The sequence below is a fragment of the Triplophysa rosa genome, linkage group LG12 (assembly GCF_024868665.1).
Source record: "Triplophysa rosa linkage group LG12, Trosa_1v2, whole genome shotgun sequence".
Lineage (NCBI taxonomy): Eukaryota > Metazoa > Chordata > Actinopteri > Cypriniformes > Nemacheilidae > Triplophysa > Triplophysa rosa.
In genome coordinates, this window is record NC_079901.1 from 12,326,192 (window position 1) to 12,353,901 (window position 27,710).

Genomic DNA, 27,710 nt, shown 5'->3' on the forward strand with positions numbered 1-27,710 from the left:
ACGTAAAAATGTTGCAAGTCTTTAAGAAATAATAAACAATAATTACCCTTGTGTTAAACTGATGTATAGCAGTTAAAGTACATCCTCTGTTCAGGGTGTCAGCTAAAGCTTTAAGGCTAGATAAAGGGGGAATGTTGTATCTGGTCACAGAGCATTTGACAAGATTAGACCCACAATGCTGATTCTGGAGTTGCTACTGCTCATGTCAGTGGTCATCAGGGCACAACAGCCAGTTTGTAGGCGACAGGGCAACACACAGCTGCCTGAGTTTCTAAAAGATGGAGACCTAAAGATTGGGGGCATATTTACATTTTACACCGGTTATACCGGGGTAATTCCGAAGTTTAACCGCTTACCTCCTCAACCAAAATGCAAGGAGTAAGTATGTTTCTAATAGGCAAAATTGTATAACTTTGTACATTACTTGGCTTAATGTAGTGTAACTTTAATTATATTTAATGTGCTTTGTTTAAACTAAATGTACTGTTTCGTGCAAACGTTTTTCTACTCTTAACATGTTGCATCTTTATCTCCTTATCAAGTATCAATTACAGGGAATTTAAATTTGCATACACCATGATCTTTGCAATAGAGGAAATAAATACAAATCCAAGTATCCTTCCAAACCACACACTGGGATATGAAATCTATAATGCCTGTGGATTCTTCATCCTTCAGTCTGCACTTGCACTTTCCAATGGACAAGAACCTGTCATTGATGAAAGAAACTGCACAAAGATTAAAACTGCACAGGCTATTATAGGACATTCGGCATCAACTCCAACCATTGGCTTTGCAAGAATAATGGGTCGATTCCATATACCCACAGTAAGATTTACCCCTCAAATTTAGCTTTAGTACACAGCTACATCTGAAGTTAAGCTAATCACCATACTTCATGTCATTTGTTTTTAGTCATAGTCCCTCTCTGTTAACACAAACATTGTAATTAATTATTAGTTTATTGTATGTTCAAAGTGTATAGTATAATGCAATGTAAGTCGCTTTGGATAAAAGCGTCTGCTAAGTGCATAAATGTAAATGTAAAGAGGACAATATGGCAATATATTATTGTGGTAAAATGCTTCCATTTTGTTTTCTTTAATATATTTCAATACAAATTATATTATAAGCAAAGGTTAATGAATTTAACAGGTTATCAGTATTTAGTTTATGCCCTTTTCACTTTAATTCAAGGAGTAAAGACTTCACAAATTTGTTCAAAACCTGATAATACATAATATTTCAAAATACTTTTAAAGCACCTTGTGTGCTTGAATGTATTAAATATGAGCTATTTACGTTATTGGAACAGACACCTAGAAAAAATGCAGCAAAATAAATATTTCTAATAAATCTTATGTATATGTGATTATTTTTTTCAACATTTTGGAAAACCTAAAAAAAACTTAAAATCTGTATTTTTTAAATGCATATCCACATAATTTATTATTCTGTATTGTATATTACGATGAAAAAACGATAAAAGAAAAAAAACAGGTCAATCCGTGAATAAAAAAAACAATCACATGCTGTTCTCACAAAAGTATGTTTTTCAAACAGATCAGTCATTTTGCCACCTGTGCCTGCCTGAGCAACAGAAAAGAGTTTCCTTCGTTCTTCAGGACCATTCCTAATGACTACTACCAAAGCAGAGCGCTGGCCCAGCTGGTCAAACACTTCGGCTGGACATGGGTGGGAGCCTTAAGCAATGAAAATGATTATGGTATAAATGGCATCACCACATTCATTAAAGCTGCTCAAGAGGAGGGCATTTGCATTGAGTACTCGGCCTCATTTGAAAGCACATACTCAATAACTTCCCTAATAAAAACAGTAGAAATCATCAAAAGCTCCACATCAAAGGTAATAATGGCCTTCATGTCACACAGAGAGATCAAGATGCTGGTCGAGGAATTATACAGGCAGAACATTACAGGTCTGCAGTGGATTGGAAGTGATGCTTGGATCACAGATGATTCGCTTGCAGACGGCCCAGGCCACACTCTGCTCGTCGGGTCTGTAGGATTTACTGTCCGCAACGCACAGATCCCTGGACTAGGCCCTTTTCTACGAGAAGTCCATCCCTCTCAGTTTCCTAACAGCATGTTTCTCAGAGAATTCTGGGAAAATGTATTTAAATGCTCATTCAGTCCAAACAGTGTGCAAAGGAAATGTAATGGCTCTGAGAACTTGGCATATGTTAAACATCCTTTCACTGATGTGTCTGATCTGAGATTCATCAACAATGTCTATCAGGCTGTGTATGCAGTTGCTCATGCACTACACAATTTACTCTCATGTAAGCAACAAAAAGGCCCTTTTAGTAATGCCACATGTGGCCAGACCATGACAATACAACCCTGGCAGGTGAGATACTCTACATAAACAACACTGATTAAAATAAATGAAAGCCTACTATATAAAAATAAACTATGAAATTATTGATTATATATTTTATGTACACAGTGAAATCGCCAGTGTTAAAAAAGGTCAAATTAACACTCACAGTGTATATATAATCCACACTCTCAACATGTGTATTATATATACACTGTGAGAGTTAATTTGACTTTTTTTACACTGCCGATTTTACTGTGTACAATTCAATACACTGTAGCAGGGAACCTTTGTTTCCAAAATGTCTAAATCATCTTTGTTATTTCAGGTTAATAAGATAAAGCAAACTATGTAAAAAATAAAGTTTAATAAACTATGAAATCATTCATATATGTTGAGTAGATTTCCATATACTGTAGCAGGAAAGCTTTTTTTCCAAAATGTCTAAAACAGTTGTTAAATTAAAGGAAATTATTTAACTTATTTGAATTATTTAACTTTATTAAAAATAAACTATGAAATTACTAAATACTGTATATATATTTTGTTCTAAAACATTTCCTGCTCTGTAGAGCATGTATACATATACAGAAATTACATTGAATAGCAGGGAACAAACAGACTTTACTTTTCCATATAGCAAAATGTCCTTAAATCATCTTTTGTTATTTCAGGTTTTACATTATTTACAAACTGTCAATTTCAGCATGAATGGGGGAGAAACTGTGTTTTTTGACAGACAAGGTGACCCCCCTGCAAGATATGAACTGGTAAACTTGCAAAAGGTCACAAAAGGCACCATGGAGGTGGCAACAATTGGCTACTATGATGCAACCCAGCCCCAAGGCCAACAGTTTACCATGAACCCCGTCAACATCATCTGGGGAGGTGGACTAAAGAGCGTAAGAGCCTCTGTTCAGATTAACTTTCAGATCAAAACATGTTAGCATGCTCAGATGCATTGTAACGGCATAAATCAACAAGACAAGCATGCATAAACGTGTGCAAACATGTAACATGGCATATTATTTTTATATTATTGTGCACTAGCTTTTCCCTGATGTGTGGCAGGTGCCTGTGTCTGTGTGCAGTGAGAGTTGTCCTCCAGGCACTAGGAAGGCTGTACAGAAAGGACGACCCATCTGTTGTTATGACTGTATTCCATGTCCTCCAGGAGAGATTAGCAACACAACAGGTAACATTTCCTTAATTGCTCTTTTAACACTTGCCGTTCACCGAAAGAGAATCAAATGGAGATATTTAGCAATTGTTGACATCTAAACAATCATACAAAATAAATGCAATATTGTCAGGAACATGAAACAGTTTTAAAACAGAAGGATGCTCATTGACCTAACAGACTCATTTCTATTGCAATTCCATTTTCATCCACACCCAGATGCATCTGACTGTGTGAAGTGCCCTTTCGGATACTGGTCCAATAGCAGAAGTGATGAGTGTATCATTAAGACAGTGGAATTCCTGTCATTCACCGAAATCATGGGTATCATTTTGATGATGTTTGGGTTACTTGGTGTGTTTCTAACCTTGATTGTATTTGTAGTTTTCTTTCAACATAGAGACACTCCTATAGTAAAAGCCAACAACTCAGAGCTGAGCTTCCTGCTGCTCTTCTCATTGACTCTGTGTTTTCTCTGTTCACTTACTTTCATTGGTCGCCCCACTGAGTGGTCCTGTATGTTACGTCACACAGCGTTTGGGATCACTTTTGTCCTCTGTATCTCTTGTGTTCTGGGGAAAACAATAGTTGTGTTAATGGCCTTCAAGGCCACACTTCCAGGAAGTAATGTCATGAAATGGTTTGGGCCTGTACAACAGAGACTCAGTGTTCTTGCCTTTACACTTATTCAGGTTCTTATCTGTGTGCTTTGGTTAACAATATCCCCACCATTTCCATACATGAATATGAACTATTACAGAGAAAAGATCATCTTGGAATGTCATTTAGGTTCTGCTGCGGGTATCTGGGCTGGACTGGGTTATATTGGTATACTAGCCATCTTGTGCTTCATTCTTGCTTTTCTGGCTCGGAAGCTGCCTGATAATTTCAATGAAGCTAAATTCATCACATTCAGTATGCTCATATTCTGTGCTGTGTGGATCACATTTATTCCAGTTTACGCAAGCACACCTGGAAAGTTTACAGTAGCTGTGGAGATATTTGCCATTCTGGCCTCCAGTTATAGTTTGCTGCTATGTATTTTTATTCCAAAATGTTATGTCATTCTTTTAAGACCAGACGCCAACACAAAAAAACATCTACTAGGAAAAATGCCACATTAACAAGAACTTACAGAAACAGCACATATTGAAGTTTTGAAAAAGAATAAAATAAAAGACTTTTTAATTTATTACAAGATATGGTACAAGAAAAATGTAAATGCTATAAAGAACACGTCAGACCAAACAGTGAAAAAACTAAACCTAGTTGGTCATCCCACTGAAGCACACATTTATGATATCCCTCCAGTGGAAAACGCTGTAGTCCCACTAATGCAAGAACTTGTGAGCAGTCATGACGATTTGTTTTGCAGTCATGGCATATGCATACATCAAATGTTCTAATCTGTTTGAAGTCATGTATCCTCATGTAATCTGATTCATTAATGCTCAGAATTATTACTGCATTGTACCAAATAAAACACACACCTTTACACATCCTGTGTGGTTTAATTGTGCACAACATTCCTACTTTTGATTTAAACTACAAGACCATAAAATCAAAGGTTTAAAAAAATCAATTAATAAAAATGATTTCTGCTTTAAAGATATATAAATTGTTTATTAATTTGACATTTTAAGCTCCATTTTAATTCATATTTAGACATGATAGATCTTTCAAGTAATTTACTGTTGAATGAGTACAGTCCCTCCACCTGACTACAGTAACGCTAATGTACCGTAAGGCCTGGGGTTTGTTTGTCACAGAGGGCTTGAAAATGGTCAGTAAGCACCACAACCTAATCTTAGAGCATTTGCATCAGACCACACCTCTGACACATGACTTCTTAAGTATTCAAAAAACGTGTCAACCAATCATGATTTTTGCATATTAATATATTTCAGCAAGATATTTGTAAACAGAAAAAATACAACTACAAAACCACTCACAGCAATGTTTTCACTCAAGTAAAAATTAAATCACTACATGGTGCATAAATAGTCCATCTTAATGTGTGTTAAATATTTTGTCAGATTATTTGATATTATTTAAAAGGATACGCCGCCCTAAAATGAAAATTCTGCCATGAATTACTCACCCTGAAGTCGTACTATAACCCTAGGACCTCCATTCATCTTCTGAACACAATTAAGATAGTTCTGATGAGGTCCAGGAGCTTTCTGACTCCCCCCATAGACAGCAACTTAGAAAGTGAAAAAAAGGCATTGTTGAAGTAGTCCATGGATGTGTCCAAAATAGACCCCTAAACCCTAATATAGTGCACTATTTGAGGGGACATCCATTTTTAGTGGTGTCCGAATTCATAGTGGATATTATTGAGTGCACTCATTCAATCCCATGATGCATCATAATAATGAGTGTACAACCGATGTACACGCACAGCTAGCTGCTAGCCATCTATCGTGATGTTTGCGCTGAATGAATTCCCGCGTCTCAGCAGAAGATGGCGCCCGCAGCGTTTCCAGTGCACCGAGTATCCGAATTTACTCACTAGTTTTCACCCGTACCTTAAAGTGGACTATATTAGTGAACTAATGTAGGAAATAGTGAATGCGGGTATAGTGGGCGATTTTGGACACAGCCCACGTGACTCCAGTGATTCAGTTTGTGAAATTTAGCGGCATCTAGTTTTGAGGTTACGAATTGCAACCAACAGCTCATCTCACCCCTCCCTTTTGAAAACTACAGTGGCTTACACAGGACAAAGACGTCGTCACATTTTTGCTTCTTTGCCGAGGAAGATAACATTTATGAAACGCGCTCTGAAGAGCAGTCTGTCCATTTATGGCTACTGTAGGAACAACATGGTGAATTCCATTTAAGGGGACCTGCGGTGTGTGTAGATAGACATAGCTGATTGTAAGCTAATAAAAAAACACAACGCTTCATTATGTCTTCATACACCTCTGAAGATATAGTTATGTATATTATATTGCATTTCTGTCAATAGACCCTCCTTAATATCACACATTGCACCTTTAACTGTATAAAGAGACTGGACACTTTTTGTGCGCAAACAAATAAAAAAATAACGCCATTATTCAACAATTTCCTGACTTCCGTGGCAATCTCCAACGCGCGTCCAGACGACCACGCGACGAATACATGCGGTGCTGATGCAGCAGCCAGCATTCTCAATTCATGCGTGTTGGCAAGGCGCTGGAGCCGGCATTCACAGGCAGAAGTGTGGAAATTGTTGAATAAAATCCTTATTTTCATTTGTTTGCGCACAAAAAGTATCCTTGTCGCTCTATACAGTTAAGGCTGAACCACTGGAGTCACATGGACTATTTCAACTATGTCTTTACTCACTTTCTGCACTTTGAATAATGGTTACGCTGCTGTCTACGGGGAGTCAAAAAGCTCTTGGACCTCATCAAAACTTTCTTCATTTGTGTTTCAAAGATGAACAGAGGTCCTAGGGTTATTGTACGACTTCAGAGTGAGTAATTCACAGCAGAATTTTCATTTTGTGTGGAGCATCCCTTTAATGTTTTAATTAAGCGATGTAATAAATCTACTTGTAAACATACCTTTGTACTATGATAATTGTTGGCTCTTATGGCAAAATGTGAAATGCTCATTTTTAAGATACATCTGCCAAATGAATAATGTAAATGTACACTTTTTCTGCTGGTGCTGGTATTTTCTAAAAGTGTTTGTGCACTGCATTCACCTCTGGGAATTGGCCCTTGTGTTTCCCACGAACTGTTCCTTCCTCCGTCACTTACGGAGTGTATAAATCTAGCAAGGTATCTGGAAGAAGAACTCCACACCAGTCCAGCCTCTGAGATGAGAGGAGCCACTCTGGTTCTACTTGCTCTTCTGACAAGAGCACTGAACCCTTGCTGTAGATCACTAAGCCTGGGAGATGCAGAGAGACAGAATGAACACAGAGGTGTCAAAGTTAGCAGAGCCTTTGTGACAAGTCATGAACCCATGACATGTGAAGGGTGGGTATGATTTGTTTTGAATGTTTATTTTTTATTTTTTTTGTTCACAATTTCTCATGGCTGATATATTGTTATGTTAAGATGTTTGTACTTTGATCAAACACAATTATGGGTTTTAAAGATGGAGACGTGATTTATACATTGCAACTGTTCCTACGTGTGATGTTATGATTCAATTGTGCAGTAAAACATGAACATATTTTTCTGTATTAGACCCTATTGCATTTACGCCCAAAGGGTCTAAGGTCTTCTGTTTGTAATCTTATTTTAGCTGCATGGTAGAAGAATGTTCTACATATATGATGATCCATCCTGTGACAAAACTTGAAGTGATCACAGTACAAGTTGTTATTGTAAGATGTTCAGGACTCTGTCTCTGCCTTTGTGGACTGAAAAGGCAAGACCTGGATGTGCAACACACATTAGAGCCTAAGCAGAACACTCTGGGCTTACATGAGGTGAGCATGAGGTGTTAATACAGAATTCCAGAGTAAATTCAAGAAAAGGGAAGGTGACATGCACCGCAAAATGTAAATCATCTGCTACTAATGGGAAACTTGATTTAAAAAATTGTGTCCATTTGTGTATGTAAAAGCGGACAAAGAATAACATGAAATCTGTCTTTAAACCTCTTATACTGTAATTATGCCTGCTTGCTTCATCTCCCCTTTTCTTATTTTTTGTTTAGGTTTCACATTCATCTTCAAGGCCGTGTTCAAACTACTGCTATGTGTATCTCCTGATCTTGACATTTGTGGACAGTCACTACTTTCCTCCTGTTGATCTTCTGCTTGTCCAGAAAAATAGGAACATTTCAGACAACTGCTTGACTAATGCACCGCTCATGGTCTATGAACTCAATGTCAAAACTCTTACGAGAGTGATGAGCTGTGTGTGCTTCTTCAAAGTTGATATTTTTGTGACTGCAAAAGAGCAGATGTATATGATGGATAAACTGAGGATGAGAACTGGAGCCTGGTTCATACCAGCTAACTTCACTGATGAAAACATTCTAAAGTCGAAAGACCTGGGACTGACTATGTTTTGTGAAAGAGTGGATGTGTCACAGACAGCAGTAATGTGGACTTCTCCCTGGCTGACAGGCTGTGTCTTGGCCTCCTCGATCTGTGTGTGTACTACTATGGGTTGCAAGTGTGTACTGCCACTCCACAGGTCTTTCTGCATAATCTACCTTAAGGGAGGAAAAGGCGATAGCTGGCAGGTACAGAAAGAACCCGGCTTTTTAAATGTTTATAAATTACTGCATTTCTTCTTTTTCATATAATGATTGTATAAATGAATGGATACCAAAGATCCATAAAAAGAAGACATTAAATGCAAAACTGATATGCAACATGCAATATGAATTAATAAATGTTCTTTTTGACAGTTCATACACATACGGCCATGTTCAATGCAGCGACAGAGGGAGTTAAACCAGGTGACTAAAAGTTTCCTCAAAGCAAATATGCTCATCTACAAAGACCAAAAAGGTGACGTCTTTGTTTTTATATTTGTTTTTAAAATAACATGAGACTTAAACTGTATTTTGTGTTTAAAGTGTATTCTGTGCATGTATGCAATAATCAACACTGTTGATTTGATCTGACATATAAATTGATGTGTTTTTGCATTTCATTTGTACTTCTAGAGATCAGTCCGCTACACTGGCAGATCTGCACTCAACTACTCAGCAGAGGGCTGTTTCATCATTGGTTTATGAGAATGTTGTTTGTGACTGTTTTTCTACATTTAATTGGACAGACAGCAATTCTGATATATGTCAACTGTAAGCAAAGACTTACTTCAATCCACAGAGTCAGGAACTCAAATCTAAGTTTTCTGCTGCTCTTTACAATGTCATGGTGCTCTTTAAGTCCGCTTCCTGTTACTGGACAATCAGCTGGATGTTCGTGCAAACTTCACCACACAGCGTTCGGGATCACTTTTGTCTTCTGTATCTCCTGTGTTGTGGGGAAAACAATAATTGTGTTAATGGCCTTTAAGGCTACAATTCCAGGCAGTAATGTTATGAAGTGGTTTGGGCCATGGCCACCACAACTCGGTGTTTCTGTATTTATTCTCACACAGATCGGTGTCCTTGTGTTTTGGCTTTTAATACATTACTCGTGCTCTAACGTGATTATGAATGGTTACCAAGATCAAACACTAGATTATTATGGGCTCTCAGCAATTGGTTTCTGTCCTAGTTTGGGTCACCTGGTGCTCAGTTTTATTCTTACATTTCTTGTATGTAACATGCTATTCACAACAGCCTGTTATTCAATACTGAACATCCATGCAGTTATGTGTTTGACTACAAGAATATCTCTTACACACACTATTAGATCACAGCATTATTAAAGTTTATACCACGGGGCTGTTGAATGCTTCAATCTGATTGGCTGACAAACGTTCTATGGGCATGCATTAACTTTTGGTAAATGCACCCCTATGAAGGTGTTCCAGGTCTGCTGACCGCATTACAGTTCCATATCACTTCGCCAAGTTTAACTTAAATGTAGCCTACTGTCCACCAGTGAATACGTATCTAACAACAGACAAAGTGACAGGCAAATTCCATTGTCTGAGAAGAAATAACTATTAATATTTATGGACAGCATGAACATTTGAACAACAATGGCGAGAGCACTGTACAGGACTGTTCAGACAAAAAACTAAAGCATGTATCAAAGGTAACGGCAAACTACATGACACAATCAGCGGGTTAAAGATAAAAACGAAGCACAAAAATAACAACAACAACATCTTAAATTCGTCTGTGGAATGAGTAAAAGAGACTTAAAACACACAGCAGGAAGCTTTCTATGCCACTGCGAGAACCGCAGCTGGCGCAGAAACCTCCGAGTCACTTTTTTCTCTTAATACTTTTCTTATACGGCAGGGGTGTTAAATACGACAAAAACAAATCAAATGTAGATACTTGACTTTTCACTCTCAGTGAAGCAAACACGTGTGCATGTGCACTGTCTGTCTTCCTCTCGCTCTCGGAAAACTGCATATGCAGGCTCAAGCAACGCCTTCAGATGAGATGCGTAACAAATTAGTCCTACCAGCAAGTGCATTCCGGGACAAATACCATACAAATGTCTTGAGATAAAACATCGTAACAACATCTTGTGGTGTTGTGACCGTGGTATAAGCGGAATAATTGACTCCAGTCCGTTCAATTATCGAAAGTTAATGCACACTCCGCTTCGCATCGTGGCTGCATTACCACCTCGGGGTGTGCATTAACTTTCGATAATTGAACGGCCCGTCGTCAATTATTCCTTACATAGTTGGCCTGTTTTAGAGGGTCAGAGACAACTACAAACTCGTAACCAGAAAATTTCTGAGATTGAAATATTGTGGCAACACTGATTCACACGTAAATATTTCCTAAATTTTTTATGACAAAAATATATAAATACATTGATTATCAGCAGGTATCTCAAGGGGTGTTGTTAAAATAACTACTATATTGCCAGTGTGCATTTAACCTACACAGAGGAAACCATGTTCTGCATTATACAATCTTGGAATATGACAAATTAAAGTATTTATGATGTCAATATAAACATCTGTATGTGTATATAATCTTTTAAAACTCCCTTTTGAAAGAAACAATGGACAAAAAGACAGTCCAACTTATAACAATAATAATAAAAAAGGCGCCCTCAGACTAATTAAATAAAAATTCCACTTTACCCAGCATCTTGGGGTGCTTTATGAAACAAGAGTTCCAATATGCTGGCCTCTTGGCAGCTTTATTACTCAGATCAAGTAATGCCTTTTAAACTTTTTTTGTAATAACATTTTATTTTTAAACTACAATAATTTATACCACAAAATTACAGAAGTCCTACTTGTGTCCTAGGTCACAAATGCAAGTCGGTTTCCTCACTCCCTCCTCCAAACTACTCCAAATAAAAAGAAAAATATTCACATATGGTGACTACAGGGGCATGTAAGATGTTCAACTAGCATAAGTAGCGAGTGCAGAGAACGCCACGATATTGATTCAATTTATCCTATTTTGAACTCTGATACGTCTCCTGTTATGTTGTTTTATATTGTACTATTTTAAGTAGAGCTGTGCTATTACTCTGCTAATGTAATCTTTGATTTCTGCTAACAGGCCATGCATAAATAGGCATGAAAACTAGAGGTGCACCGACTGACCGGCAAGAGATCGGAGTCGGCCGGTCAGTCTCACGTCTCGCCAATTCCAAGCCGATCTTCTGTTTCCCGTGATGCGGGCAAGAACGTCACAGCCGTCAGTACACTCAAAGCCGCAAGTAAACATGTAAACGTGCGCGCGCACAGCCTGTCTTTCACGGCTCGTTTATACTCGCATGTGGGTCCACCGGACCGCGAGTCTCTGCTGACTGACGCGCATCTCTCATGTCCGCTAACTGCACGCGCGTGCACACGCATCATGTACTGTACAGACAAAAAGGTGCACTGTAGTTCATCTCTCGCTGCTCCGTCTACATGGGGTATGTATGCCAACAGTGATGCTATTAGCATCATGCTAAACTCTGACACATGCTAAACTCATTTTGAAGTCGTTCACTCTGTGTAAAACAAACGTAAATTCCATTCAACCTGATACCTTGTCTTACGTTAAAACTGTGGTCATTTCACCTAGGTAAAATGACATTCAACACGACTTCTACTTGTTTTTAAAAATCCAAAATATAAAAAAATGAATAAATCAACCAATATATGTGATATATATCTGATTGAGTTCTTTACTAACACAAACAACTGCAAATACATATACATCTTTAGAGTAGAATTCACTCATAAGATTTTTTAACTTTTTTATTGAAGTTGCAGCAAAAATCAACCCACTTCTTTTAATCCTACAGACACAAGATAAAGACAATTTATTTTACATTTCATAAAAAATGAAATAAAGCAATGTTAGTTTCATAAACAGAAACAGACAAGAATAAAGTTGAAGTATTTTATTGTTATCTTAGACTTTTGTGAGATGAGTACAAAAATGAAAAATGTAAATTAAGTGACATGTTTAGTTATATTTTATTATTTGTACTTCTTTTCAGTCACAGAGTTATTCAATTTAAGAGTTGTTTGGGAAAGAGAAGATTCTGTAATTTAATGCAGCTTGGAGAACTGCATTTAGGGAAATTTGGGGAAATTGTAATGTTCAATCATTTATTCAATGAAAATAAAAAAAAAATGTGTATTGAAGAAAAGTTAATATGGTTTTATATACAGTATACTGTCAATTATAGTTTGTGGATAGAAAATCGAAATCGGCAAAAATCAGAATCGGCAGGTTTCACTTGTAATAAAATCGGAATTTCGACCCAATTTGGCAAACGGCATGTCAGTGCTAATACGTAATAACTTTTCACTCGTAGCGTAAAAATCATGCACACGCTGGCTATACTCCGTCTGCAAAGCCCACGTATCACCTACACAAGAATTCATCACGATCCATAAACTCGGAATGGTTGTTGTAAACCTTTGAAACCTTAGTGAATGCACAGCGGCCTGTTATTGCAGTTGCATTTCTACGCTCATAAACATTTTGCCGTGCGAAACTAAACATCATCGCATGCCTGTCAGTCATATGGTCTCTTTGGCGGTCCCTGGCCAGAAAGCAGTATAAAACCAGATCTTCAGTATAAAGGTCCGGCTACACGAGACTACATTTGATCACAACCACGTCCTGATCAAACCCCTGCTCCTGCCCTCACAAGAAAGGGCCTTCAGTCGTTAGGCTGCAGTAGCATGCCCTAGGCAAGCCTGGGTCGCGCCCCAGACTCTGCCGCTGCTACCCCCCGACCGGTTCTCCACTCAGCCCAGCCCCTCACTGCAACCTTCCCAGTGCCATGCTGGCCCACACTGCCACAAGCTTCCTCAGCAGCACGAGCACGCCTCCGCTGGTGGCACAGACCTATCTTTAGCTCTTCTACCCTGTCCATGGCACACTGCCCCTCCATCGAACTCCGCTAGCGATGCAGGCCCCGGCTTCCTTACCTCCCGACTTTTCTTCCACCTTAGCCCCAGGAGCTGACCCAAGCGTGAGGCTGCCTCCGTTAGCAGCACATGCCTGGCTGCCTCCCCTCTCGACTTCCCATCTGCCTTTGCCCAAGGAGCCAACCCAAGCATGAGACTGCCTCTGCACACGGCTCCGGCGGCCACCTTTGGACTTTTTTCCATCTTTGCCCCATGAGTTGACCCAAGCATGAGGCTGCCTCCGCACATGGCTCCAGCGGACACCTTCCATCCTCCGCTCTCTCTTCCTCAGGCCCGCCCTCCCTTCACGTTAGCGTCCACCTCTCCGATGCCCATCCCACCAAATGCCCTGGCTCTTGACCCAGCACCTAAGCGCCACCAAAAAACTCCAAGCCAGCTCCATTAAAGGGTACCTAAGTGGAATTCAATATTTCACAAACTCATCACAACTAAAAATCTGTTTTACTTATTTCTGGCTTTCCAGCAGACCATTTCTCTAGCCAGTCCTTCTGCATAGGACCCAGAGCAACATAGCAACCAGAGCTGGCGAAAAAGGACTCTCCGAATCCCTGATCCAAACTCTGGGTCGCTGGTCATCAGAGGCTGTCAAAAGCTACATTGGTCAGATCGCTCCCTCATCAAAGAACAGCAGACACCACCCAACATGAAGCCAGTATTACCGAAGCGACCCCCCCGCAGGGGCCCGTGCTTTCATCTCGTGCTCTGCAGACACCACTCCTCCAGAAGCCAGTATCGCCGCAGAGACCGCCCCCGCAGGAGCCCGTGCTTCCATCTTGTGCTCTGCCGCAGCAGACACCACCCAACACGAAGCCAGTCTCGCCACAGCGACCGCCTCCGCAGGGACCCGTGCTTCCATCTCGTACTCTGCCGTAGCAGACACCACCCAACACCAAGCCAGTATCGCCGCAGCCACCGCCCCCACAGGGGCCCGTGCTTCCATCTCGTGCTCTACCGCAGCAGACACCACCCAACACGAAGCCAGTATCACCGCAGCAACCGCCCCCACTTCCTTCTCATGCTCTACCTCAGCAGACACCACCTAACATGAAGCCAGTTTTGTAGCAGTAACCTCTCTATCATTCCCCCTCTGCCGCAGCAGTGCCGCTCCAGGAGACCAGTCCTCTTATCAGAGGCCGCTGCAGCCTCTTCCTCCTTCACTCCCCCAGGAGCCTCAACCTTTACTCCTCACTGCCACAGTAGTGTCGCTCCACAGGAGCCCTATCTCTACTCTGCACTACCGCAGTAGTGCCCACTCCACTAGAAGCCTCATCTTCCTTTCTCGCTGCAATAGACACGTTCGCCCCCAAAGAACCCACAATTGCGGCCCGCTCCAAGCTGGTCCAGCACCTCGCCAACTCAAGCCAGCCTCTTTTGGGGATACATTGCTCCGGCTGCTGTCCCACACCAGTTGCATCTTTTGGGGGATATGCTCCGGGTTCGGGCACACACCGGGCCCGGGGCCCTCTCCCTGGTCAAGGGGTGGGTCCTCCGAGTTCAGGGAGAATCACCGAGCTCGGAGCCCTCGCCCCAGAACAACACGCCAAATACGCATACTATCCACCCCACCTTATTATCTGCGAGGCAAACTCGTGAAATTATGTTTTATTAACAAGGTTCGGGAGGAGCACGTGCAGATAATTAACTCGGCTGGCTTTCGATTAGCAATCACATCAATCATCCTATCAGCCCTAAAAATAGTCAAGCCGCCTTGCCTCCATTCTCTCGAATGTCTCCCAACATCCCTCCTCAGCTGCTTGTTCTTCTGCTAAATGACACAGGCGAGAGGTAAGTTCCTGTGACGAACACAGCATTTTTAGTTTTCAGCCAATAGGACACCGCCTCCTCTGGGCAGGACTTTTCGTCACCATCATTTAGCGGAAGAACAAGCCTCTCGTTCGCCTGCAGCGGATGTTGGACATTATCGTTAATAGCACTGTCAATATGTATATTTCTCTTAAACAAACGTATCGATTCGCTTCAGGAGACCTTTGTTAAGACCACGGAGCCGTGTCGAGATGTTCTTTGATCCATTGATGCACTTTCACTCCCATTCTACGGCTTGGAAAAAAGCGATTTGTGATATTATAACTCCGACTACAGATTTCTTCCAGAAGAAAGACGTTAGGATGCCTTAAGGGTGAGTAAAATATGGGATTTTGAATTTTGCCTTAAATATCCCTTTAAGTGGTGACGTAAGGAATACCTTTTTTGGGTCTAAGCATCTATTCATTTCAACGGGGCTACAGCTTAAACAGCTGTTTATGAGCACTGTTAACTCATATTGCATATTTAAGTGAAAGATGTATTAACTCAAAGTATACACTACAGTCACCAGGCTCACGGAATCTCCGACATCAATATTTGAATAAATTATGAAAAATAAATCGCTGACTGGCCATGTGGGATTTCATTATGAAGATAAAGGTTAGGATCGCGGTTTTCCGATAGTTTTATAGCTTGCCATGAGCGTATATTTGCATTTTTTGTTCTTTATATGACCTTCCATATATGGTGGTGCATGACATCAGGCTTAACAAGCGGCTACTGAAGCACAAGATGACATTAATGATCTGCAGATGAAAACTATAACTTAGTGAAAGTATGATAACCAGAAAATAAACATTTTTCTCTTCACTGAGATTGGAGTTGAATCGGGTTACTGCGCCCACATTTTGCTCTTTTTTGTGTGGGTTTAGGAAATTGAATAAGATAAATTCCATTCCACATCCTCTCAGGACACCTGGAATTAGTGTTACAAGTACCCCAGGCACATTGTTTTATCATTTTTGTAGCATAAACACCATAAAACCGATGAGAGCGTTTACTCTGATTATGCTTAATAAGCTGATAACGTGTAAGTCATGTAAATGCGTAAAACGGTTTTCTTTTATCGGGGAAAGCTCATAAACGGCGTAAGCAAAACCCACTCGGCAGAGGTAGTTTTTTGCCCATTACTCTGATTTCGCGCTGCATGTAAACGCCTTTACCGGTTTTCTCTCAGTTTTGTTTATGTGCGCATGTCTGACAGCGCTATAGTAAAAGTCCCAAACAAAAGTTATAGTAAAATAACGCATAAAAGTCCGCCCTCGAATCATGCAGTTGATGTAGAAACGTCAAAATGAAGAACTATTGTTGCATATGCAGGTACTGCGGACATGAGAGGAGATATAAAAATACAGCTTCTGACCGTTTTCCTGCTGCATTTTTCATTACTAAACAGACTATCGACGATGCCGTCACTGCATGCGAGAAACCCGGCAAGTCTCAAACTTCCACGTAAACGCGGTTTTATGCGTAGCCGGTTTATTACTATGCAAGCATGTAAACACGTGAAAACAGGTTTCTTTTTAAGCTGATTTTTGATAGATGTCCGTTTATTTTGTGCATGTAAACGCACTCATTGTTTCTCTATGGCACTGAAACCTAGGGCCGGTTGCATAAACTGCTTAGACTAGTCTTACAAGTAAGTCACATAATTTTCTTCTTCAAGACTGGCCATAACTTCTTCAAGTCAGGTAAATAAAAAGGTAGATTGGTCTTATTGAAATATGAAAAGTAAGACTGATTAGTCCTAACTAATCGCTATAGCTGTGAAGAAACAGTCTTAACTTAGCTGCTATGTTTATGCAACCGGCCCCTAAAGTTGTCCGAGTTCTGGTCCCCATGCAACTCATATTCAATTGTCATTGGCTCATCTGCTTTCGAGGGGAGAGGCTTATCGGGGCTTACTTATCAATTCTGGACGCTATTGTCATAGATGGGACGGTGTCCCACTTGCTTAGCCTAACTTCTAACAGCAGTAAAAGCCCAAAATTAAACAAAACCATTAACATTATATGTTGACACAGGTACACATGCTGGCAGAACAACCAACAGTATTAAACAGACATTATATCGTAAAACAATGGCCATAGCTCTAAGATACTGTACATACTCGCAATATGCAAAACATCATTATACTGTTACACTTTCAATTTCATAGACTATTTCTTTGACTACTTCTACAATTAAGATGTCCGTGCCCATACTACCACACCAGCTCACCAGGGAATATCATAACACTAGCTGGAACCCTGCCAGCATGGGTCGATTTTCACTACGGTAGGACAGATACTCTATATAACTGAGCCAGAACTTCAGAGTCAGCCTTATTCTTTTTGAACCAATGCTCAGCCATGGGAAGGATTTATATTTTGCTTTTCTCCTGTCTGCTATATGTACACATGGGCTTCACATGCCAGCTGCTTAATAAATTTGAAATGCCTAATATTTTCAAAAGTGGGGATATCATGATTGGAGGAATTTTTCCCATTTTTAACAAACAAGAAAATGTAATTGCATCATTTGAAAGAAAAATGCCAAGAGTTAAATGTAATGGGTAAGTTCAAAGCATACGTGTGATTTTCTAAGTAAATTATTCTCAAGAATTATGGATGATTTTTTTCACAAATCTTCTACACAGATTTGACTTACGTGCTTTCCGTTGGACTCAGGTCATGATGTTTGCAATAGATGAGATAAACCGGGATGAGTTTTTGCTTCCTAATATTTCTTTGGGATATAAAATAATGGACTCTTGTGCTTCTCCCACAAATGTTTTACGTGCTGCCCTCACGCTGGTGAGTGAGCAGGAGGAAGAGAAATCTACAACGCAGTGTCACCTTCCACTAACAGCTCTTGTAGCTGAATCAGGATCATCACAATCTTTAGCTGTTGCAGGAACACTTGGACCATTCAGAGTGCCAATGGTAAAATGAATCATTCTTGATGAGCAATTGCATTTTACATGCTCCTGATGGTTTTAAATGGTCAGTTTACCCAAAAGCATTTACTTATCCTCATGGTCTTCAAAACCAGTATGTTTGATGCTGCTCTTACAATGAAACTGAATAGGGACTGAGATGCTAAGTCACTAATATTCTACTTTATTGTTACATGAAAGAAGTCATACTGTTTTGAAAGAACACGAGGCAAAGTAAATGACAAATTTTACATGCTTTTGATATTTAATACTAATTTTGTCATTTATATTTTAAACATTTTGTTTATTTATTTTAGGTGAGTTACTTTTCAACATGTGCATGTTTAAGCGACAGAAGTAAATATCCAACATTTTTTCGAACAATACCAAGCGACTACTACCAAGCAAAGGCATTGGCCTCTCTTGTACAGCAATACAGATGGACCTGGATCGGAGCTTTACAGTCTGACAATGATTATGGAAGAAATGGAATATCAGCCTTCACAAAGGAAGTTGAAAAAATGGGAGTTTGTATTGCATTTGTTGGCACAATTTTACGAACATATCCCCAGAATAAAATCAATGAGGTTGTTGAACTGATAAAACAATCTGCAGTAAAAGTGATCCTGGCATTTGTGCCAGAGGGAGATCTCTATCCTTTAATGAAAGAAGTCGTGAAACAAAACATCACAGGAATTCAGTGGATTGCAAGTGAGGCGTGGGTAACTGCAGCCAGGCCCTCTACCCCGGAAATGTTCAAGTCTTTTGGAGGGACAGTTGGATTTGTGGTACGAAAGATGGCCATGCCCAAACTAGGACCTTTTTTGAAAAACATCAGTCCTTATTCTACCTCACAATCTATGTTTGTCAGTGACTTTTGGGAAACAATGGCCGGCTGTAAACCCTGTCTTAACTGTGCACCATCTGCAAATGTTACGCTTAACCAAATATGTAAAGGAGAAGAGAAACTTAATTACACTGACAAGTTTTTCGATGCATCACAACTGAGAGTAGCATATAATGTCTATCAAGCCGTGTATGCCATTGCACATGCCATTCATAAAGTGCTTTTTTGCAATACAGATCAAAATGATGTAACAAAACAGTGCCTAAACATATCACAAATAACTCCTAAACAGGTTGGAAAATATTTGAAGTATAACCCTAAGTATAATTTTTAAACATTAATGGTTTAACAATACTGTAATTCATTGTAAGGTCAGCGATCGCTTGCAGACGGTGAATTTTGTAGACGAATATGGAGAAAAAGTGTTCTTTGATAAGAATGGAGATCCACCTGCATCCTATGAGCTCATAAACTGGCAGCTAAGAGATGGAGAGGTGCATCATGTAGCAGTGGGTCATTTCAGCACCTCCACAGATGGAACATATAAACTTACAGTAAAAGATGATCCCATCCGTTGGAACACAGGAAATTTGGTACTAAAACATTACTCTTTAACATATGCAAGCAAACAGTCTTAGTTTTCTGTTATCATACATTATCTAACACATTCTTTTGTCAGATACCAAAGTCTGTGTGCTCGGAAACCTGCCCAAATGGCACACGAAAAGCACAAATCAAAGGACGGCCAGTGTGCTGCTTTGACTGCATCCCGTGTGCTGATGGTTCCATATCAAATACAACAGGTACCGATTTAAATTCACCTGCACTGCCTAAATACCCCTCACCAATTACAACAACATCACAATGTCTTGTTTTTCTGTCCACTTCACAGGAGCAGCAGATTGCATTCTGTGCCCTGAAGAATACTGGTCAAATGAGAGACGAGACAAGTGTGTCATAAAAGCCACTGAGTTTCTATCGTATACAGAAACAATGGGGATAATTCTGACTGTTTTATCACTATTTGGAGCTAGTCTTACTTTGGCCACTATTATTGTATTCATACACTTTCGAGAAACACCACTAGTTAAAGCGAACAACTCAGAGCTGAGCTCACTATTACTTGTTTCTCTGTTCTTTTGCTTCCTCTGTCCGCTTACGTTCATTGGCGAGCCGACCATCTGGTCATGCATGCTACGTCACACAGTATTCGGGGTCACTTTTGCCCTTTGCATTTCTTGTGTTTTGGGGAAAACCATAGTAGTTGTCACTGCTTTCAGAGCCACATTACCAGGAAATAATATGGCTGGAAAGTTTGGGCCAGTACAACAAAGAATCATTGTTTTCTCTTGCACTGCAATTCAAATAGTCATCTGTATACTATGGCTAAAAATAAGCCCACCATTTCCTGATAGAGCTCTTAAGTATAACAATAAAAAGATCATTTTAGAATGCAATACAGGATCAGACGCTGCATTTTACGCAGTTTTAGGATATATCAGCCTTCTCGCTGCTATCTGTTTGGTTCTGGCGTTTCTAGCTAGGAAGCTACCGGATAATTTTAACGAAGCCAGATTCATCTCGTTCAGTATGCTTGTATTTTGTGCTGTCTGGGCAACATTTATACCTGCTTATATCAGTTCACCTGGGAAGTACACAGTTGCAGTGGAGATTTTTGCAATTTTGTCATCTGCCTATGGCCTACTGTTGAGTATATTTGTGCCAAAATGTTACATTATTCTCATAAAACCAGAGAGAAATAGTAAAAAACACATGATGGGAAAACTTCAAAAGGCAAGTCTTTGAGGTCCATATATCATTTAAAAACCATCAAAGCTGACCAATAAGTTGGCCATAAGTGTAAAAATGCTTTATATAGCTTTTATAAAGTCTTAGTATATCTCATGCTTTATATATCAGTAAATGTATTTACATAGACTTATATAAATGATATAGTCTTTGAATATACATTTATATATACAGTAAATAGGCCACACAAGATGGATCCACAGGGGCCACAGATTTTGTGGCATTTTATGAAATTTAGAGATTTATCATACATTTTGGTCAACCAGAAAAACAGATAAAAATAATTGATGTTCTAGCATTGTATAACTGAATATGTTTTTGGTTTAATTAAAATTCTAAGTTTAAGATTATAAGTCTTTATTTTGGGGGGATGCAAAGCGATGCACTTTACAAAAAAGGAGCCTCGCGGTGCGTTTCCACTGGCGCAGAGTGTGCGGAGCAGAGTGAGCGTTTTCAATTCATTAGTATGAGAGCTGCGCTTGACGCAAAGTCAAAAATTTAGGCTGCGTCCGAAATCGCATATTGTGACATTACGTACTGAATTTGAATAAGTACCTACCTATCGGCCGTCAAAATAGTACGTTCTATATAGTATGAGTGGGAGTAGTATAAATACAATTCAGACATACTGCGTCCGCCATGTTTTATGGTCATGTGACCGTATGCTCTTTGACCTATGACGTATTAACAACAACCACACGTGAGAGTTGATAAAAACCTAATTTAGTCACAAGAAATTAATTTATTGGCACTTACATTAAGGACGTCCGCCTTAATGTTTTCCGCTATTTATTTGATTTACTTTTGAAATTTGACCGTTGCTCAGCTCCCGTGGCATCATGGGATAGATAAGTGTCCATCCGATCCACACTTACGAATCTCGGTGGAAGTAGTAGACCATCCGGGTATTTCTCGCCTACTGTTTTTTGCATACTGAGGTTTCAAACATACTATTCATGACTCATACTCATTTTCGCCTACTATATAGTATGGAAGTAGGCGATTTTGGATGCAGCCTTAGGCTCTTCTTAACTTCATGCAAATATCAAGCAACAAATGCCGGGCGACAGCCAATCGCTGTAAACAGTAAGCAAATCAAGATTATGACGTATGTTTCCGACTGCTTGCAAATGGTGGATTCATTTCGGAGGCGTGTTGGCGTAAAATTAATGACATGCCTCAAAGCAAACGCATCACAGCATTGACAGCGGCACGTTCTGCTGTGGTGGAAATTCACTGTTACAACAAAAAAGTTTGAGAACCACTGCCCTATACAATTTGATGATGTCATGACCTCATGATTCAGTGGCTCTATAAAATTAAGGCCAACCTATTTGAACCACATTACGGCACACAAAATTGTTTACAGTTTGGTATAAGAAGAAATATTTATGAAATATAACCAGAAAAAGGACACGTTTTCCTTATGTGTCTTTAAAAGGCTTTATGTTCTATACCCATGCCCAATAAGACCAAATCTCTAAAAAAAATTCAACAAAAGGTAATAGCCTACATTTATATCGCTTTTCTACACGTTTTCTTAAATGCATTGACCTAATGTATCATACTAGAAATTTATAGTGTTTGAGATTTCTAAAAGTTGCTTTAATAACTCTGGTCAATAACTCAAATACACAGCTGTCAATCCATGTCATAAACTATAACAGTAAAGCGTTTATTAAATCAACTATTGCCATAGAGTTTAGGGTAACATTAGGAGGGTAGGAGTTAGGAAACATTTCTCACCTGGCCACGGGTATGATGTGTGTATCTTTTGATCACCAAATTATAAACATCAACTGGGTGATAATGACCCAGAATGGTGACGTCATCTAAAGATTATCTTAAAAGCTTTCTCTAAACGTAGTCCATTGAGCGGGCCTGCAACAGAATAACTACCAAGTTTTAAACTACTAAAGGTGCAGTTTGTAAAAAAACGATCAAAACAACAACAATGCCATAGCTTGATGATGCTGTGAAGGAGCGTGGAATGATGGGATCTGTTGTCTTCAACTCCACTGCTGATGGCCATCAATCAGATGGGAACGAGATATCATGTTAGCAGATGAGGTAAAGTTTTATAATTTTTGAGAATTATTTATGGTCCATAAATAAGTGACTGCTCGAAACAAGTTAGTGGCTTGCTAGACGCTAGACACTACTTCCGCATTTGTCCACGACACTGCTGTCATGCGGTTTCTACGTCAGTAAAGTAACAAAGTCGAACACGGATATGACGCCATTGACAGGCGACTGCACAGCCCCGTGTCACTGGCCGTTTCTCAATACCAAGTTTGCAGAGTCCGGACTTGCGTCCTTCCAAGATCGGACTTGGCAAGTTCGACTCAGAAGAATGAACTCCCGAAGACGCAAGGAGGCAAGTCCAGTTATTTTACAAAGGGAACAGCAGCGTACTTGATAGCGTAGCTCAGCACCTCATGCTTGAATCAGCGTCATTGTATATCTTTTCGTTTTTTATTTTTAATGTACATATTAAATGTAATTAGCAAAACGTGTGTAATACGATATTATCAGTGTTGGGAAAGTTACTCTGGAAATGTAATTAAATTACTGATTACTTCTTTTAAAAGTAATCAAGTTACTGGTCTGATTACTTTATTTCAAAAGTAATTAGTTACACTACTCGTTATATTACTACTACCCCCCACCCCTCAAAAACACAAAATAACCTCTTTAGCCTTCTCAAGACTAAACTTTATTGGGAAGTGCATACTCTATCTCGCCTTTAATTATTTTTAGCGATGCACCGATACCAGTATCGGGTATCGGCCGATACTTTGTTAAAATACTCGTACTCGTATTCGTACATAAATTGCCGATACCATGCACCAATATCACTCAACAGTATTTCACTACGCGGATGTGATTTGTTGTCCTACCTGACTTCAATGTCTAGGGGGAGACAACGAGCCGGAAACTTAGCCTGCCTTGTGCTGCTCACACTCTCCCGCTAGTGGTTCACGAGGGGCTCCTCTCTCAGAGAAGTGTTGCTGATGCTGTGGTTGTCGGTCGCAGAATAGTTGGGCATTTTAAACATTCTGCTTTAGCCTACTCCCGCCTCGAAGACATCCAGTTACAGATCAATCAGCCCACAAAACGAGTCCAACAAGACATCCAAACTCGCTGGAATAGTACCTTTTACATGATCCATCCAGTCCCTGGTCAAACAGAAACAGGCGCTAGGTATATATGCGTCTGAATACGAGCTCCCTGACAATCTCACGGCTAACCAGTGGACACTGCTGGAGAAGACGGCAACTGTTCTGGGTCCATTTGAGGAGTTGACGCGAAGAGTAAGCTCTTCGGATGCCATGGCAGCAGACGTGATTCCTGCGATCACTGTGTTGCTAAGATTTCTATCTACTGTACAGTAGAGAGACAGAGGACGACCACGGCATCAAAACTATGAAGGGAAAGTTAGCTGCAGCCGTCAAGAAGCAATTTGGCGATACTGAAGAAAACCCCCTCTACAAACTCACAACTTTACTCGATCCGAGGTAGGCCTGTGTGTGTGTCTGTGCGCCTGTCTGTGCATGCGTGCGCGTGCGTGCGGAGATATTAAACCAGACATGTGCGTGTGCATGCGTACGTGTGTGTGTGTGTGCGTGCGTGCGTGCGTGCATGTAATCAGAGGTGAACGCTGAATAGGATTCCATGCAAGTTACTTGGCTGGGATGTTTATTCTGGAATTCCCAAATCGCCACACAATGACCCTACATGTTTGTATGTTTTAGGTATGAAGGTGTTTTTTTTCTCAAAATTTAGCTCAGTGTCACACATTGTGAATGAAAGCAGAAACAGGCTAACACCTGATCATGCAGAGATGATTCTGTTCATCAAAAAATATCTCCCTCTCACTGTCCCCCAAAATACATAGCCTAGTTCAGAGGCTGCAACATTGTTTGTTAATAGTCATTTAACAACATAGTGTGTTGATTTGTTTAATAGTAGAATAGTGCCACATAATTTAAGTGAAAGTTTGTATACTTAAAAGCAGGAGGCTGTTTTGAGACTTTGTGTAACTGAATGAGTAATAGTTCTGCTCACTTTTTGTTAAGTTATTGGGTGTGTTAACTATGCTGCACTTTTCATTTCCTTTATCTGGTTATGTTTACATTTTGTCTAAAGTGATGACATTGACTTTTTTTGTTAAAACCAAAAAGATGTGTATATTTTTGGCTTAGAATAGACTTCTGTTAAAGATGTTTGTATTCATCCTTACTATAGGCAAAAAATAAAACCTCCCTCCAAATTAATTGCACTTTCATTGAAAGCAAATCTAATAAGTATCAGGTATCGGTATCGGCAAGTACACGAATGAAAATACTCGTATCGGTTTGTAAAAAAGTGGTATCGGTTCATCCCTAATTATTTTAATATATTCTTTCTGCTTATTCCATTTTAAAGGTGCGATGACGTTGTGTTGTTTATTGTTTTATACTGTTGTACGAGGTCTACTTATGACGTTCGCGTGGTTTTTACATTCAAAATCATCAAAATCAATAAGTAATAGGCTATTTTCTACCCAGGTTTTGAGGCCAGCTCTGCAAACGCTCGGTTTTAATGGGCGTGCCGTATTGAAGACTTTATAAGTAAACACCCACCGCTTTGATTGGATAGCAGTTTGCGTAGTTGGAGCCTTCTGTGAATTTGGTTCGACGACGTAACGTTAGGTTACACATTAGCACCATTCACAGTTTTCGCAGGGCATTAGTATTATCTGGAGACCTGCTGTGATTTATAAGTTACCTCCCCACATCAGTATTTCATGTGACGCATTCGAGGATGTGATGGCAAGGCTCTGCGTATAGTTTGTATAGCCTATAGTTGTATTGCGTTTAATGATATGTGACCGTACCTGTCAGCATTTGAGACCCGTGATCGCGAACTGGACAAAAGATCACCGCGATCGCAGGTCTCAAATGTTACGAGTTTCCATGATAAATAAACAAACGGGAGACTCCCAGTAACTTATGGATATCACCCAGCACCCAAAATAATACCAAAACACTTCAAACAGCCTCCATTATTCGCAAACGGTGGATAAAACCTTGAAAATGATATATGAGCCTGCCAAATCACAGAGATCCCGATTCGCATGGGCTTAAGATCACAGACAACCTCTGCATAGATCAATTGATCAATAACAAAGCAATAGTGACACATAGTACAAAAATGTTTTACTCACATAAGATCGCTGTGACATTCCTATCGGATCCAATATGGATGGCACAGCACTGCTTTTTAATTTTAGTCGCTCCACAAATCCAGTGCCTTGTTCATGTTTTTCCCACATGAGCTGGAACATCTTTAAAAATAAACTTTAACCCCGCATTCCTAATAACAGAATCCGAAGGAAGGTTATGCAGCGACTGCATTCTTCCACAACCTGGGATGGCACAATATTTAGCTATATTTAACGACATGTTTGTTTATTGCTTGCTAGCTCTATCTGGTTCCGCGACACTGCTTCTGTCATGCGCGAACCAGTGGCCGGGGCTGGAGAAGTAGTCGTTGATTTTTTTCTTATGAGGTGGGGTTCAACCTACAGGGTTTTTCCTGGCTCAAAATAAGGCTGAGGTGGTGCCATCCTGATCTTGTACACACACACGTAGGCCTACCGTACCTTTAAGTGGCTTATCCAAAGTGACTTTGAGTTTGACATATTAAAAGTTCAAATAAAATTGGATAAAAATGACAATTATTAAGTTATATAAAACATTACTTTTATTCAACCAAAAGGAAATGATTTTTTTAATCAAATAAAGCTTTTTTATCATTTTAACTAACTTTTCAGCCCACAATAGCCAACTGAATTAACCAGTCTTTCTAAATGAGCAAAGCTCCTTCACATCTTGCATTCTCTGTGGTTCACTTTAAATGATTCAAGGATCTCTTATATTCGCTAGTGACTGAAAAGTTCAACAGTTTAAATGAATCGGTTCAAATGAGTCATTCGTGTGCGAGTTGTTCTGAACGCAATGTGCGTTCATATTGGCGAACTCGCTGTGTACAGTATACGCTGATTCAACGATCCAACTGCACAGCTAAAGACATTACAATGGTGTACGTCATGTTAATTTAATAAATTTCAAGAAATTAAACGTACTTGGATGCAAAACAAACAGTCGTGGAAACACAGGCTGGCTCTTGTTCTGCAACTCTTTTTAGTGCCTCAGTGTGCTGATAAAGAAATAGCGCCTCCACTGTGGCGTAATGTGGCAACTGCAGTTACAAATGACAGTCTGTTAAATGCACGCAGCATTTCTTGTGAAGACTCGTAACATAATTTGGGCGAGAGCCTGAGGCGGCACGACATTTGACGGAGGCGGCCGCCTCCAATTTCTCTATGCAGGAAAAACCCTGACCTATCAATGATAGGTGCATTCCAGAACCTGCCGTTGGCTGGGCCTTGTGTCAATAACAGATGCAATCTCAGTAACAAGGGCGTTTTCAGTTCTGACACTTACATGATGTTCGCGTGAATACGATTCCCTCTTATATAACAAAAGCTCGGGTTAAAATTGTGATTTTAATTCATGGCACCTTTAAAGCTTGTCATAAATAATAACAAATTAAACTCTGTGACATTTTAACTTCAAACGTTTTTTCATATGTTAACTAGTATTTCTAAACTAGCATACTCCATAATGTAAAAAGTCTCTACTTAGTTTCTTATAACTTGTATATCTTAACTAGTGCTTCTGCATATTTCTATGATGATTTCTTCGTCATTTAACAAATATAACAGCATTAGAGCAGCAAAAACGAGTCTGA

General features: G+C 39.7%; 2 protein-coding genes and 1 long non-coding RNA gene across 4 annotated transcripts; 2 read left to right on the forward strand and 1 right to left on the reverse strand.

Moving 5' to 3' along the window:
• The first annotated feature begins 576 nt into the window (after positions 1-576).
• Positions 577-4,644, forward strand: LOC130562639 (extracellular calcium-sensing receptor-like). The gene is made up of 5 exons (XM_057347762.1): positions 577-828; positions 1,564-2,370; positions 3,015-3,242; positions 3,391-3,535; positions 3,740-4,644. Exons 1-5 carry the CDS (start codon positions 577-579, stop codon positions 4,642-4,644), a joined length of 2,337 nt encoding a protein of 778 aa, XP_057203745.1.
• LOC130562645 (uncharacterized) lies at positions 3,998-26,477 on the reverse strand. 2 transcript variants are annotated; one of them, XR_008963998.1, is made up of 5 exons: positions 26,122-26,477; positions 9,303-9,461; positions 7,221-7,408; positions 5,622-5,726; positions 4,008-4,092 (listed from the first exon to the last, which is right to left on the reverse strand). It is a non-coding gene; the product is annotated as an uncharacterized LOC130562645 (long non-coding RNA). The 2 variants fall into 2 exon arrangements; XR_008963997.1 differs by lacking the exon at positions 5,622-5,726 and having other exon boundaries at positions 3,998-4,092; positions 26,122-26,472.
• On the forward strand, positions 17,754-20,909 carry LOC130562642 (extracellular calcium-sensing receptor). The gene is made up of 6 exons (XM_057347765.1): positions 17,754-17,893; positions 17,978-18,263; positions 18,574-19,395; positions 19,475-19,696; positions 19,783-19,906; positions 19,996-20,909. The coding sequence occupies exons 1-6, from the start codon at positions 17,775-17,777 to the stop codon at positions 20,907-20,909; spliced, it is 2,487 nt and encodes an 828-aa protein (XP_057203748.1). The 5' UTR covers positions 17,754-17,774.
• Positions 26,478-27,710: the final 1,233 nt, after the last annotated feature.